This window comes from Eriocheir sinensis, chromosome 26 (assembly GCF_024679095.1).
Source record: "Eriocheir sinensis breed Jianghai 21 chromosome 26, ASM2467909v1, whole genome shotgun sequence".
Lineage (NCBI taxonomy): Eukaryota > Metazoa > Arthropoda > Malacostraca > Decapoda > Varunidae > Eriocheir > Eriocheir sinensis.
Genome location: NC_066534.1, coordinates 17,695,433 through 17,709,554, shown reverse-complemented (window position 1 = coordinate 17,709,554; position 14,122 = coordinate 17,695,433). Strand labels below are relative to the sequence as shown.

The following is a 14,122-nucleotide window of genomic DNA, read 5'->3' as shown; positions in this document are numbered from 1 at the left end:
TGTGGAGGTGGGTGCAGTGTGTGATTGTGACTGCTTGGACAGAGACTGAGCCCGTGTAGCATGACCCACCAGTGCAGGAGACAGCCGCACACTCTGGGAAAGGTGAAGGTTGAACAGAGCCTTGCTGGATCAACTTTTAACCCGTCCGCTGCGATTGGCACAGATTTGGCTTTTACTGGTAGCCTGGTAACATATACTCCCAGGTCTTTCTCTCCCTCTGTGGTGGATGGTGGAGTGTTTCTCATGTGGTATTGGTATGCTGGATATCCCCTCCCAAGGTGCATGACTTTACATTTTTCTTCACTGAATTGTAGCAGCCACTTTTTGTTCCATTCCTGTAACTTGGTGATGTCTTCGTATAGGAAATTTGCAGTCAAGGGGTTAAAGAGGAAAGGACTTACTAAGGCAGGTGGAAATTCTTGCTGTTGGAGTGTTTATAATCCTTATCTGCATCCTTTGTGAATTAGTATGTATATTGAGCAGTGGGTGAATATTGACAGCCTGGGAACTCAATGCACAAGGCTCAGCACATTCTAGATGCAAAGAAAATCTGATGAATGTTACTAGACCTCGTGGAGCACACTAAACACCTTCCAGGGCATATGAACTTTCTTGTAGTAAATGTCAGTCGTCTGCAAGGATCAGACTGAGTGGAGAAGCCTTCATAGTCTAGTCACATACAAAGATGGTGTGTGTGGCGACCCATCCTAGGTAATAGCCTTGGGTGAGTCAAGATTACTCTCTCCTCTTGTTTACTAATGGGCAGCATGCTCACCTGCCTAAACTGGTGAGTGAGTGTGTGGCCAGCAGTCAGTGGAGCTTCGTATGGCACAAGAAATTGTCTATTCATATAATATTATGGGATTTTTCTGCAGCAGTAATAAAAGTTATGATTTCTTATCTATCGACTAAATCACACTTACTTTACATGGCAGTATTTTTATGGTTTTTGTGATTTCAATGAACAAGAAACTCTGTAATGATTTTGAAATAAAAAAATGGACTCAAGCTTATTTCTTGAGGGAGTGGAACATTTAATTGTTTCAAAGTTTGGATTTGAAAGCTACCTCCAACCCTGAAACTATGCTTCTCATGAATAATTTTACACAAAAAATTGTGATATTAACTTTATTGTAATATTTACATGTATTTGCACAAAACTGATTAGATTAGATGGCACTCCATGGTGAAAGTAAATCTCAGCTGCCTCATGGCTAGCCAAACCAGTGGGCGCCCATGCACTCCCTTGTCCACTCCGTCTGGCACACCCAGCACCAGTGAAAGTTGCAGGAGCTGCGCGTGCACACCATGTGCATGCAGCCTCCGTCACGCTCCGTGGGTGTGCGACACTTGGGGCACGGCTTGGTGGTGACGCGGATGGCCAGGGAAGTGGCCTCGTCCCACCGAGAGCCAGCAGCCCTGGTGGGGTCAACAGCAAATGATCCGCTGCCTCCTAAAATGCTTGAGCCGTTCCCTCCGTCTGGTTCACATTCCCCTATGTGATATCCTTGTAAACAGAGTCTGCAGAAGACATAGCCACACCCTCCCACACACACCACCCTGCGACAGTCTTCATCAGCAATGATGCCCTGACCACACCCCGGGTAGGGGCACAGCACCCCCCCAGCTGCCAGCACCGCTTCTTCTGCGCCCCATCTCTGGTAGCGCTCATAATTATTGTCTCCCATCAACTTGAAGTGATGGACTTCCTTAATGAGTGAGTCTGGGCAGCCAATGGGGCAAGATAAGGTGTACCCAAGTTCAAGATCATTTATGAATTGTCTTTCATTCAGTCTTGAGAGACAGAAAGTAACAAAGCAGTCCAGGCACATGACATGAGCGTCTGCACACTCAAACACCACAACTGGGGAAGAAACCTCCGTGCAGGCCAGACAGGGGATGGCAGGAAGGTTGGCTCGGACAAGGTAGAGCGCCACTGAACTGTCATCTTCACTGCTGGTCTCGTGGGCCCGGCACTTAAAGAAGAATTCTGCTTCAGATCCATTGCAACCGACAGTCTCGCACGTCGCACTGATCTGAGGAAGTGTTGTGCCTCATTAGGGAAGCATTGAGATGACACAGACAGCATAACTTGTCTCATTATATGTTTATGTTCTCAAGTGCTTGTAGCTTAGTTGCAGAATATATAGATTAAAACTCAGTTCATGACAATATATGTTTTTTTATGGATATGCAAATCATTTTGATGTAGTGACTGCATGAGTAAGGTCCCTCCCTGCCTACCTCATTCTCTACAATTATATCCCTTTTTTATGATTTGCCAACTCATAGATTCTCATATTAGTATCCTTAGATTTAAACCTAATAAACAGATATACATATATCAATTCTGACAACCAAATTGTATCTGGGAAAGGGTGTCAGGGGAGACCACCAGCAGAATAGATCAACAGAGCGGTTGAGTGTCGCAGAGAGACTTGGTGGGTGAGGGACTGAGTGTGCTGGGAGGGAGAGCTGGAACAGGGAAAGTAGATGCTTCTGCTGTGGCCACCCTCTTGAGGGAAAATCCCAACAGGGCATTGGAGATATACATAGTATTACACAGCAGCTTACATAACTATATACGTGAGCTGCTTTCATCTATGCTAAAGGTTTGCATTTTTGGCTTTCTAAGATATGCTGACTATTTTATTCCTAGTTCTGAGTCTCTTTACACGCCTCCATGGAGCTTGTTTACCATGCCTGGCTGCGACTAAACAGGCTCAGGTTCGAATCCTGGCCCAGGCAGTCGGCATGCAGCTCACCCAACTGTCCATCCTCCTTCTCAGGTCGGTCAATAAATGTGTACCTGGGGAAACCTGGAAGAGGTAAACTGCAGTAATCACAGACTTCACATTGGCCCTTATCCTGGGGTCTGGATCTGGATTAATGATGGGTGATGGGCTCTTACCCAGCACAAGCTCAAAGGACCAGCGGTATAGAGATGAGCACCGCAGCCACACACAGCTATAGCATATGCACTCAACTCTCATAAGACTCCATAGTGTGTTACATGTGGAAAGAACCTGCAGCACTATTGTCCACAGTGGAATTAATCATAAACTTACATGACCATCACAGTTGTATACTATAACAATAACTTCATACCTGGCCCTTGTTAAGGACGTCCTGCCAGTTGCAAGGGTCCCGGTGCACTGTGAGGGCGCCTTGCTTGCACACGGCACACCTGACGCGCAGCTTCCCCACCTGGACTGAGTTGCAGGGCTTGCTGCAGTACACGTAGAAGTGAGGCCGCTCCTTGGTGCCATCCACACTCTGTTGGCACAAACAGGAATATACTGTGCAAAATTTCAAATTTTTTATTATGAATTGTCACGTACATGGAAACTATAAGTAAATCTGTAATCATTGTTTTACAGTTCAGAGGTACAAGCACAGGAGCAGGCATGGTTGCAACTCTGCTGTTCATTCACACAGGATTACAGTTCAAGGGTTTGCCATGACAAGAGAGTTTTGTCATGCCTTTCCCAGGAAACAAACTCTATGCTTCAAAGAGTTTCAGTACTGAGAAGTATTACAACCCTCTTGAAAGACTGTAGTAAAGACACATTCTGGGTAATGAGTTCCTCCTTCACATCAGTGTCAGCACTTGCTTTTATAATGAAAAAGCAATCTGGTTGAGTCATATTGACTCCAGCGAGTTATATCAAGTGCAAACCATTCCTCATGTTATACTGATAAAGGAATAAAAACAACTTTGGATTTCCACAGAAATATTTTTTGGTAAAGTATTTTGTGGCTACTAAAGACTAGTGTGGGTGTCACTTTATTATAAGGATAAGTAAATGTTAGCTTTATGCTAAAATTATAAAAAAAGTATTTGGGATGTTAGTCTGTATCAGAGATAATACAAAGCTCCATTTTGACTTACTTTGAGTTCATTGATGTTCCTGAGCTCTGCCTCCGTGAGCTGGATGGCCATGACTGTGGAGGCGTCACACAGCAGTGTGGCGGTCTTGGCCGAGGGAGACTCTTGGCCAGGCTCCCCCTCAGTGGTTTGTGCCGCACACTGCTCAGGAGCTTCATCAGGGTTTGGCTGATTTGTTTCTCTCTGGGTTTGTACTTTCTGAAGCCAGATGTATGGTGTAGATTTTAAACAGTAAGTAATCACAAAAATATAAAAAAAATAAGAAGAGCACACATTTTCAACTAAAGAGCTGAATCACAATATACAGAAGCCACCACAGTGCACATATCCACTTCTCAACAAAGTTATCCTTAGAATTCTTCACCACTCCAAGAGCATCACATACCTCCTTGGTTACTGGAGGACTGCTTGAGCTTGAAACTTCATTGACATGGCTTACAGTGACATCATTACTACTGCAAGGAGCTGAGGTTATGTTAGTCACCACAGCACCATCCTTCTCCTTGGACACCACCAGCACAGCATGAAGGAAGCTGTGGTTGCCAAGATCACACTGCTGGATGACCATGTTGTCCGGCAGCTCCTTGCCAGCAAAGATGATCCTTATGTCTTGACAGTTGCTTTTGAGTTTGGGTGCCAGGGTAGTCTTGACCTGCTGCACTGTCCATGATGGGTCAAGGCAGACGGACACCTGTGAAGTATTGCTCATTGAATTTGGAGACACAGAAAGTAGAAACGTCACAATCATAGAATATCACACAGGGTGAGTCAGCCTCCAAAACACGGGGATTACTGGATGCTCTGATTCTTTTGTGACTCCCAGGCCTCCCCATCCCCCCTTTGCTCTACTTGATGGGGTATGTGAAGGGCGTGATCTATCCCATGGAGCTACAGAAAAAATGGTATGAAGGAATGTACTGATGATGCATATGGACAAACAGCAGGACACAAATGAATATGCAAGCTGACTTGAAGGAACATATCAGTACATGGGATTACAGTAGTTAAGTGTCCATACATTTGGTAACTGCATGTGATTTCCCAGGTATGAATGCTTGACTAAACCACAAGCCATCAGTAAAGAGCACATGCCAAAGGATATATGTAACATTTTTTCTCATCCAGTGGTTCCCTTATATACATTTCCAACAATTAGGTTAAAGTATTAAAAGAGATGCTTGTCTACCTTTTCCCCGGTGTTGGTCCTGACAAAGACCTCCAGCTGGGTGGACACGGAGGGCTGGGCTTGGCCAAGACCAAACATTGCTAGCAGGATGCGCCACAGCCCTCCGAAGACATCAAGAAGGTATTGTAGCATAGCAGAAGGTCCTCCACATCAGGTGAAGGGTCTGTCATGATCTTGAAGCTGGAATGTAACCAAAGCAAGTGAAGTGAAGCAAATATATACAAGAATTACTGTGCTAAGTTCAACTGTGTAGTGACATAGTTCATAAAATTCTGTATCCTTGCCACAGTTTTATCAGCAGTGAATATCTTGCCAGGAAACTGTGATGCACCAAAGGGCCTGCATGATGATGTTCACGAAATACCCACCTTAAACTGATGGATGTTAACCTATAGCTTTTAAAATACTAGTAAACCATTGTCATTAAGGATAGTAACCTAACACCACTCAATTAGATAAAAACTATTATGTACTAAAACAGAACCCAGCATTAACGTAACAAATGGTAACCTATCGCTACTAGAATATCAACCTATTGGCACAAAATATCTCTAAAGTATTACTCTCATCCCTGACCAGTAACGCAAAAACTGCCCCACTGTATGAACTCTTCAGGAAAACATATCTACTCGATCGACTTATTACGGAGACACTAACTATTTATACCCCAGTTAACACATCTAATAGCCAAGTTATTCATCCTAAAGTATACTCTCATCCCTGACCAGTAATACAAAAACTGTCCCACTGTAAGAACGCTTGAGGAAAATATATATCTACTCATCGACATATTATGGAGACACTAACAATTTATACCCCAGTTAACACATCTAATAGCCAAGTTATTCATCCTAAAGTATACTCTCATCCCTGACCAGTAATACAAAAAGTGTCCCACTGTAAGAACGCTCAAGGAAAATATATCTTTACTAGTCGACATATTATGGAAACACTAACTATTTATACCCCAGTTAACACATATAATAGCCAAGTTATTCATCCTAAAGTATACTCTCATCCCTGACCAGTAGTACAAAAACTGCCCCACTGTAAGAACGCTCGAGGAAAATATATCTTTACTGGTCGACATATTATGGAAACACTAACTATTTATACCCCAGTTAACACATATAATAGCCAAGTTGTTGCTTAATTAAGGCGTCACACTCACCTCTATGGTACGCGAGGCACAGCACAACACAAGACATTTCGAGAACACACTCAGGTGACCCAAAGTTACATAACCACAAAGTTCACATGGGATGGCTACTGTTTTTAGACCTGCTACTTCGTGATTTAGGCGGCTTCATGTGTGTAGAGGTTAATTATAGTGGCAGGCTGTGGCAGGAGAGCAACAGACGTTCAGGAGGAGGCTGAAGACCGTCCATTGGCACCCTTCTCTGATCAGCTGGTTTTTGTTTACATCAGCTGTTTCTATAGATATTGATTAAAATGATGTTGGCAATACTAATAACAATCTTTTTTCACTCTTAAGCATGTGGAAACAGGGGATTTCGCTCATACAAACAGGGTAAAACGAAAAAAAAAAGAGGAGTGACCTCTTTTGACCCGTAACGCCTTGTATCGCCTCTTAGGTCCTCCTCCTCTCGGTCCTCTCTTCTGTTTATTCACACACTTTGCTTATCAGTGGTACTGTATTACTTAATTTTCTTCACTGCTTTACACTATCGTTCTAAAAAAATTAGTTTGTTGCTTGAATCCTCCTCACGGTCCTCTCGTGCCAAGACCAGGACCAAGACCACCATGTAAACATTGAGGTGTGCGTGAGTTGTGTCGACGTCCCGAGGACCCGTCACCCCAAGACCGCCTCTGCCTGTTGGAGAAAGACTAAGTTCATAAGGAAGGGCGGAGGACTTGCTGTGACGTCCAGGGTACAGCTCACCAGTGTAGGGGCATCATGGCCTCCCCCTCCTCCAATGCTGTGAAGGTACTGTTTACCGTTTACCCTTGGTGAGGTTTCAGGCATAACTCGAAAAGTAGACATTTGCGACGGAAATGAGTTACAAAATCGTGCAATTCACTACATTTGTCACCAGAAAAACATGAACCACGCAAGAAAATTGTTGGTTGGGTGAAACTGTAAATTGTCCCAAAGATTTTGTATAAATACCATGATTCTTGACAACGTTGTATTCCAACGTCAAGTGTCTTGGTATTTATACAAAATCTTTGTTATTATCCCCAAAATGAAATAATCTTAACAGTATTACTTGTGTTTGCCCATACTCACCCCTCTCAACCAAAATTGTCAAGGTGTGGGGCGGGGCTGACCCCGCAGCTGCCACCACCCCACTGGCCAGTTTCACATGGAAATACTATAGCGCAGCATTCCGCAGGGCCGTCAACAGTATAATGTTGTTAGCATCTAAAAAAAATTACACTTGATGCATATGTTTGTAACGGCATAGGAAGTATCTAGTGAATGAGTGAGTCTTGATTGCTTGGTTCTGATATTTGTGAGCTAGTTTTTAGCCCCCCTTTTTTTAATTCTTAGTTTACTGTCACTATCTCTTTTATTTTTATTTTCTGTGTCTGCTCATCAAAGGTACTCTATTTTGTTCTTTATCAATTATTTATTTTCCCTTGATGCCCTGCCTATGAACCTCAATAATAGTTATAATAATGATATTAACACCATTGTTCCTTTACTAGGGCAATCACTAAGCTGAGTTTAGGCCACTGGAGAAAGAGTAAAGCAAAAACTAAAAATACAACTATGATATTTCTGATACAAACTTCTATCAGTTTTGAAAAGCACGACAAAATTTTCCAGGAAAATATCAATCATTTCCTTACTGTGTTTGCAGAGGTATCGTCGAGAGGAACCAAAGTCAAGTGATGAGGAGGATGACTATGAGCCATATGTTCCTGTCAGGGAGAGGAAGAAGCAAAAGCTGAAGCAAATCCTTAAAATATCACAAGTAAGTGGACATTTATTTCCTGTCACTCAAGGACTTTAACATATTTCCTTTGATTAACTGATGTAATAGTAAAAAATATTATATATTGTTGCCTCATGATTTGAAGCTTATGTACCTAGCCTATGAAGAACTTTTAAAACATTTGACTTAACCCTGAAATATGTCAGTTAAATGAGCAGAATGTTTGTTCAAGTTTTACAGTACATTGATGTGAGCTTGTATCAAAGACCATGAAAAGCCTCACCTCCATGTCGTCTGCTAAATCATTTCCTTGGGTGCTGTGCGTGTCAGGAGGACGATGAGAGTGGTGGCCTTAGTGGACAGGAGCGTGATGGAGGCCCTCAGGAGCAGGACGTGCAGGAGCTGGCCCGCAAGAACAACATCTCCCTCCTGGACCAACACACAGAGCTCAAGAAGATTGCAGAAGGTCAGTAGCAGCAGAAGGACTTGCAGTAAAAAAATGATTAAATAGGCATCTTGTCTTAATTGTTTGTACAGATTTAAATTAGAGATGTCATTTGTATTGTGCTTTGGAAAGGCTTTGTTTTTACAGCAAGGTAAATAGTTTGAGGGTTATGAGTGAAACACTGGCTACATTGGAAACAGAAAGATACATTAGAAGTAAGATCAGCATGTCTCCATCAGATAGAAATTGACCTCTGTAAAGCATTGATCACAGATAGTTACTTAAGGAGGAACTGTAATCTATGCTCCAGCCCGATGTCTTTTGTATGAAGTTGTCGTTCTATTTGTATTACGATTCGGTGCCTTTCAGCTCGGAAAGAATCTGAGCTAGAGAAGCAGCGAAGGGAAGAGGAACGTCTTCTGGAAGCTGTAGCAGAGAAGCGAGCGCTGATGGCAGTGTCTGAGCTGGCCAGAGGCGTGCAGTACGAGGAACCTGTTGTCACAGCCTGGCGGCCTCCCAAGCGTATTCTGGCCATGGACAACAAGCGCCATGACAGGGTGCGCAAAAAGTACAAGTAAGAAAGCTTTAGCTGCTTGTCCTTTCCTAACAGGCCCTTGGTAGATTGTTGTGGATCTGTCTCCAAAGTTTCATGGCCTTTATTGAAAATGGGAAATAAAATTAATGAGTGCTACATCCCTACCCTCACTAAGCTTCATCATAGGGTTATCATGCATGGGTACAGTAAGTTAGTGGAAAGTACTGCAGTTTAATGGTATTGATTCCTTGATTCCTTATGAACTTGGCTAGGATTCATTTCAAAGGTTACTCAGATTCTTATATTGAGGAATAACAATTACCTCCAGTTATATCAAGGGAGATTTAGTGTGATTAGTGGTAAAGAGCAACCATATGTCTCAGAACATGAGAGCCACGTCTTGCCACATGCTGTTCATTGGGGAAAGGAAGATAAAAAGTTTTGTCACTTTGATTCCTTTTCATTTTGGTGTCTAATAGGCATGCTTTATTTCACAGCATATTAGTTGAAGGGCAGGATGTCCCTCCTCCCCTCAAGAGTTTTGCAGACATGAAGTTTCCTCGATGCATCACCAAAGCTTTGCTGAAGAAAGGAATTCAGAAACCATCCCCCATCCAGGTAGGCAAGAGTCTTCTTATCTACCCTGCAGCAGCATACACAGATATCTTGTTGAACCCGGGGCCTCGGGATTACCACACACACACACATGCTTACCACTAAGCCACCGCCAGCTGCTGATGATGATAATGTTTTGTGCCTTTCCAGATGCAGGGCATTCCAGCGGCCCTGCAAGGCCGAGATATGATTGGCATTGCCTTCACCGGAAGTGGGAAGAGTATGGTCTTTGTTCTCCCCATCGTCATGTTCAGTCTGGAGCAAGAAAAGAAGCTGCCTTTCATGAACAATGAAGGCCCATATGGTAACTTAAATTTCTGTGTTTTTATTAGGAGCAGAAGTGGCAAATTATCCTTTATTTTTTTCTGGTACTATGCAGTTTCTCTGATGAAGCAGTTTAGTACTAATAAAGTAAACATAATGATTAAATATGAAAAGAATTATTAGTTTATTTTCTGGACACTAAGAAGTGTGATATTTTGATAATGATGAGAACAAAAACTCACTCCTTGTGCCTTTCCAATGCTAATACACTGGGAAGAGTTTGAAGTGATTGTTAAAATTATTCCAGGTCTGATCATTGTTCCATCAAGAGAGCTTGCAAAACAGATCAAGGACAACATAGATTATATCTGCAAGTTTACTGAAGCTGATAACTTCCCAGAAATAAGAACTTGCCTTGCCATTGGTGGAGAGCCGGTGGCCACGTCCCTGCAGGTCATCAAACAGTGAGTGGGTGTGCTTCAAGGAGTTAATTTTCCCCACCAGGAGTAGATCTGGTCTGTTGTTACTCTCCTCAGTGTTCCGCCAGGTATTTTTTGTGTTGATTTGGAAGACAATGTGAATGGTTGCATGTGTCAGTCTTTTTGGTTTGTCTGAGGTAGGGTTTCCTTATTCTAGACAGTTTTAGAAGTACTGCTGGACACAGGCTTGATTAGTGATTTAAGATGGAACATAACATCATTATAGACAGTTTTAGAAGGACTGACATATATCTTTAGGAATTTATGGTATTTTTATATATAAGAGTTAACGATGATGTGTTTCAGAGGCGTGCACATCATGGTGTGTACTCCCGGCCGCCTCATTGACATGCTGGACAAGAAGATGGTGCGACTCGATGTCTGCAGGTGAGAAGGAGTTTTTATTCATTTATTTATTTATTTTTATTGATTTTTTTTTTTTTTACAGTAAGGGAAGCAGCTCAAGGACAAAAATGAGGGAGAAAACAAAGCCCGCTAATCACTGCCCCTATAAAAGCTTGCTCATGTATTATTTTAAGAACATTCCTTATCACATGCCTCAACTGTCTCTGAGTATGACATTTCAGCTGTTCAACCCCTTTCTGAATGGGGCTGAAGGAACTTGGTGTCTTTCATTTTAATTTCACCATCTGATAACTCAACACAATCTTCCAAACATCCATCTCTTATTTTTTGCCTACTCACAGCTGTCCTCTTATTCTACAGGAAGCATATTAAGTATATTCTCAAATCAAAATCTCAACTAGAAACCTCATATCTCATTCCTTCTTTAACCTGTCCGCTGCGATTGGCACGGATTTGCCTTTCACTGGTAGCCTGGTAACATATACTCCCAGGTCTTTCTCTGCCTCTGTGGTGGATAATGGAGTGTTTCCCATGTGGTATTGGTATGCTGGATATCCCCTCCCAAGGTGCATGACTACATTTTTCGTCACTGAACTATAGCAGCCACTTTTTGTTCCATTCCTGTAGCTTGGTGATGTCTTCTTGTAGGGAATCCGTAGTCAAGGGGCTGATCAGTTTTCTTAAGATTTGGCATTCTGTATTTTCTCCACCAGTTCATTTTCCCTCTCAAATGCTAACCATATACAAAGGACTTTTTTCACCCTTATTTGGAGTTTTCATCTTGTGTGGGGGGACCTTCATACACAGTCACTGAAGTATGAAATTGTCAGCTTCTTTAATCAGGTCTATAATTAAGCCATCAAGTTTATCCTCTCTCTCTATTGTTGTCCCAGATACCTTGTAATGGATGAGGCAGACAGAATGATTGACATGGGCTTTGAAGAGGATGTGAGGACAATCTACTCATACTTCAAGGCCCAGAGGCAAACGCTGCTCTTCTCTGCCACCATGCCAAAGAAAATACAAAACTTTGCTCGGTCAGCTTTGGTCAAACCCGTGACGGTGAATGTTGGCCGTGCAGGAGCTGCCTCCATGTGTGTCATCCAGGAGGTGGAGTATGTGAAGCAGGTGAGAGCATGTCTCCTGAAGCTCCAATACAGGATTATATGTTTGTTTGTTTGTTTGTTTTTTACGATAAGGGATGTATGATTATAGTCAAACCACTTCAAATAGTCCGTTTGGGTGCGCTAAGTGATATTATTAGCGCATACTGTCTCCATCACCCACTTTTTCTCCTGCATCAGGAAGCGAAGGTGACCCACATTCTGACGTGCCTCAACAAGACCTCTCCACCAGTCCTCATATTTGCGGAGAAGAAGCAGGACGTGGACCTGATCCAGGAGTACCTCCTCTTGAAGGGCGTCACTGCGGCAGCCATCCACGGAGGGAAGGACCAGGAGGAGAGATCAGCTGCTGTCCAAGCTTTCCAGGTACTGTTAAACTATTTGTCGTATTTTTTTCTTTATTTCACAACAACACTGCAACAAATGTGTCTGTTGTTTTGTCACAGTCAATTTTATTTGATTTTGAAATACATGTTGCCTCAGTTTGCTGTTTTGTTCCTACAGAAAGGAGACAAGGATGTCCTGGTAGCTACTGATGTGGCCTCCAAAGGTCTGGACTTCCCGGGCATCCAGCACGTCATCAACTATGACATGCCGGACGACATAGAAAACTACGTCCATCGCATTGGTCGTACGGGTCGCTCCGGCCAGCAGGGCGTGGCCACCACCTTCGTCAACAAGGCCAACGATGAGTCGGTGTTGCTGGATCTGAAACACCTGCTGCTGGAAGCAAAGCAGAAGGTCAGTGATTCTTTTTCTTTACTCAAATTGCAAATACACTTCCCTTTCATTTCAAACCTATTCATCTAACTCAGGCCCATAATTTTGGCAGATTTTTTTGGGGGGCCTATAGAGCACCATAGGTTCATGAGGTGGGGGGAGTGTGGCGAGCGAAACGAGCATGCGCAGGTGGGGGAAGTTTTAAACAAGCACTTTTAGGGGCATTTTGAGGCCAATATAGAAATCATTGGGTGGGAGCCTCTAGCCCCCCATAAATTACAACCCTGTAACTTCATGTTGTTAGTTATTGGGTATCTTTCCTGGATTTTTTTTATAAGAAACTTATTTAATTATATTGCTTCACTTTGAGGGACAAAATCATCTGAGCAATGTAAAATTTTGCCTACAGGTTCCTCCATTCCTGACCATGCTGGGTGGCATGGAGGAGGACATGCTTGCCTCCCTGGAGGATGACACCGGCGATGAGCGTGGCTGCTCCTACTGTGGCGGCCTGGGTCACCGCATCACAGCCTGCCCCAGGCTGGAGGCCATGCAGAATAAGCAGGCCGCAGGAATTGGTCGCAAGGATTATCTTGCTGCTAATGCTGCTGACTACTAGGCAGATCATTCTAGGAGAGTGACTTACTGTCTGAAGAGTATTGTATATATTACTGCTATTGACTTGTATGTATATATCATAATTAATAATGTTTACCCTTGATCACAATGTTTTGTCACCAGTGCATAAAGATCTGAGCATGAGTTACTTCAGCTGAATAGAACCTGAGTATGGTGTTAAAGGCTCAAGAATTTAGGTTTCAGTAAACACCCTTAAATAAGAAGGAGTCATCAATAATGTTACAGTTAGTGTTGGTCTGGACGACGGGTGTGTCAGCGTGCAGTGTGTTCAGTTCACTGGCTGATAATATCTCTTACATTTCTCCTACACTTTCTCCATTAATTAAAAAAGTTTACAGCTTTCCGCTTGTGATGAAACTTCCAATGAATATGTAATGATAAGCAACAAAATAGAGTCTGTTGTCAGGTTTGGGGTATGTTTAGTGAGAACAGTGTGTGTTTATTATTACCCAGCTGTTTGATCACTATTTTTATAGGTTTCTTTCTTTCAATGTTGTGTTACTTGTGAACATGTCCTTCTGTATACTTCTATATATCTGCACAATGAAGAAGTAAAAAAAATAAAACCATTAAAAAAAATCTTGGAATCAATTTTTTGAGGATGAACAAAGCAAAGTATTAACAAGTAACAACAGTCACCAGGTTACCACTTCAAGGACAAGAACTAGCAGCGAGGCGGACAAGTGGACCACAATTAGCACAAGTCTAGATGGTCACTGATTGTTATATGCCATGGCTGGGTGGTAGCGACGAGGGGACAAAAATAACCATGTATTTTATAGCCTTTGTTGTGTCATCCTTTTGCAACGAGAGAGAGAGAGAGAGAGAGAGAGAGAGAGAGAGAGAGAGAGAGAGAGAGAGAGAGAGCATAAACCTACATAACTCATTCCTGAACTACGATTGTCAAAATATATATAAATCAAGTAATGCAACAGATATAAGAGAGGGAGAGAGAGA

The 14,122-nt window shown here is 42.7% G+C and overlaps 2 protein-coding genes across 2 annotated transcripts; one reads left to right on the top strand and one right to left on the bottom strand.

Annotated features, from left to right (window-relative positions):
* Positions 1-1,114: 1,114 nt before the first annotated feature.
* LOC127003847 (E3 ubiquitin-protein ligase parkin-like) lies at positions 1,115-6,481 on the bottom strand. Its single transcript, XM_050870931.1, has 6 exons — positions 6,247-6,481; positions 5,076-5,255; positions 4,275-4,580; positions 3,893-4,087; positions 3,109-3,276; positions 1,115-2,036 (listed from the first exon to the last, which is right to left on the bottom strand). The coding sequence occupies exons 2-6, from the start codon at positions 5,205-5,207 to the stop codon at positions 1,215-1,217; spliced, it is 1,623 nt and encodes a 540-aa protein (XP_050726888.1). The 5' UTR covers positions 5,208-5,255; positions 6,247-6,481; the 3' UTR covers positions 1,115-1,214.
* A 353-nt stretch (positions 6,482-6,834) lies between these two features.
* Positions 6,835-14,015, top strand: LOC127003846 (ATP-dependent RNA helicase abstrakt-like). The gene is made up of 12 exons (XM_050870930.1): positions 6,835-7,023; positions 7,904-8,017; positions 8,309-8,444; positions 8,793-8,997; positions 9,456-9,576; positions 9,724-9,877; positions 10,145-10,301; positions 10,623-10,703; positions 11,576-11,810; positions 11,987-12,172; positions 12,311-12,547; positions 12,936-14,015. Exons 1-12 carry the CDS (start codon positions 6,994-6,996, stop codon positions 13,143-13,145), a joined length of 1,866 nt encoding a protein of 621 aa, XP_050726887.1. The 5' UTR covers positions 6,835-6,993; the 3' UTR covers positions 13,146-14,015.
* The last annotated feature ends 107 nt before the right edge of the window (positions 14,016-14,122 follow it).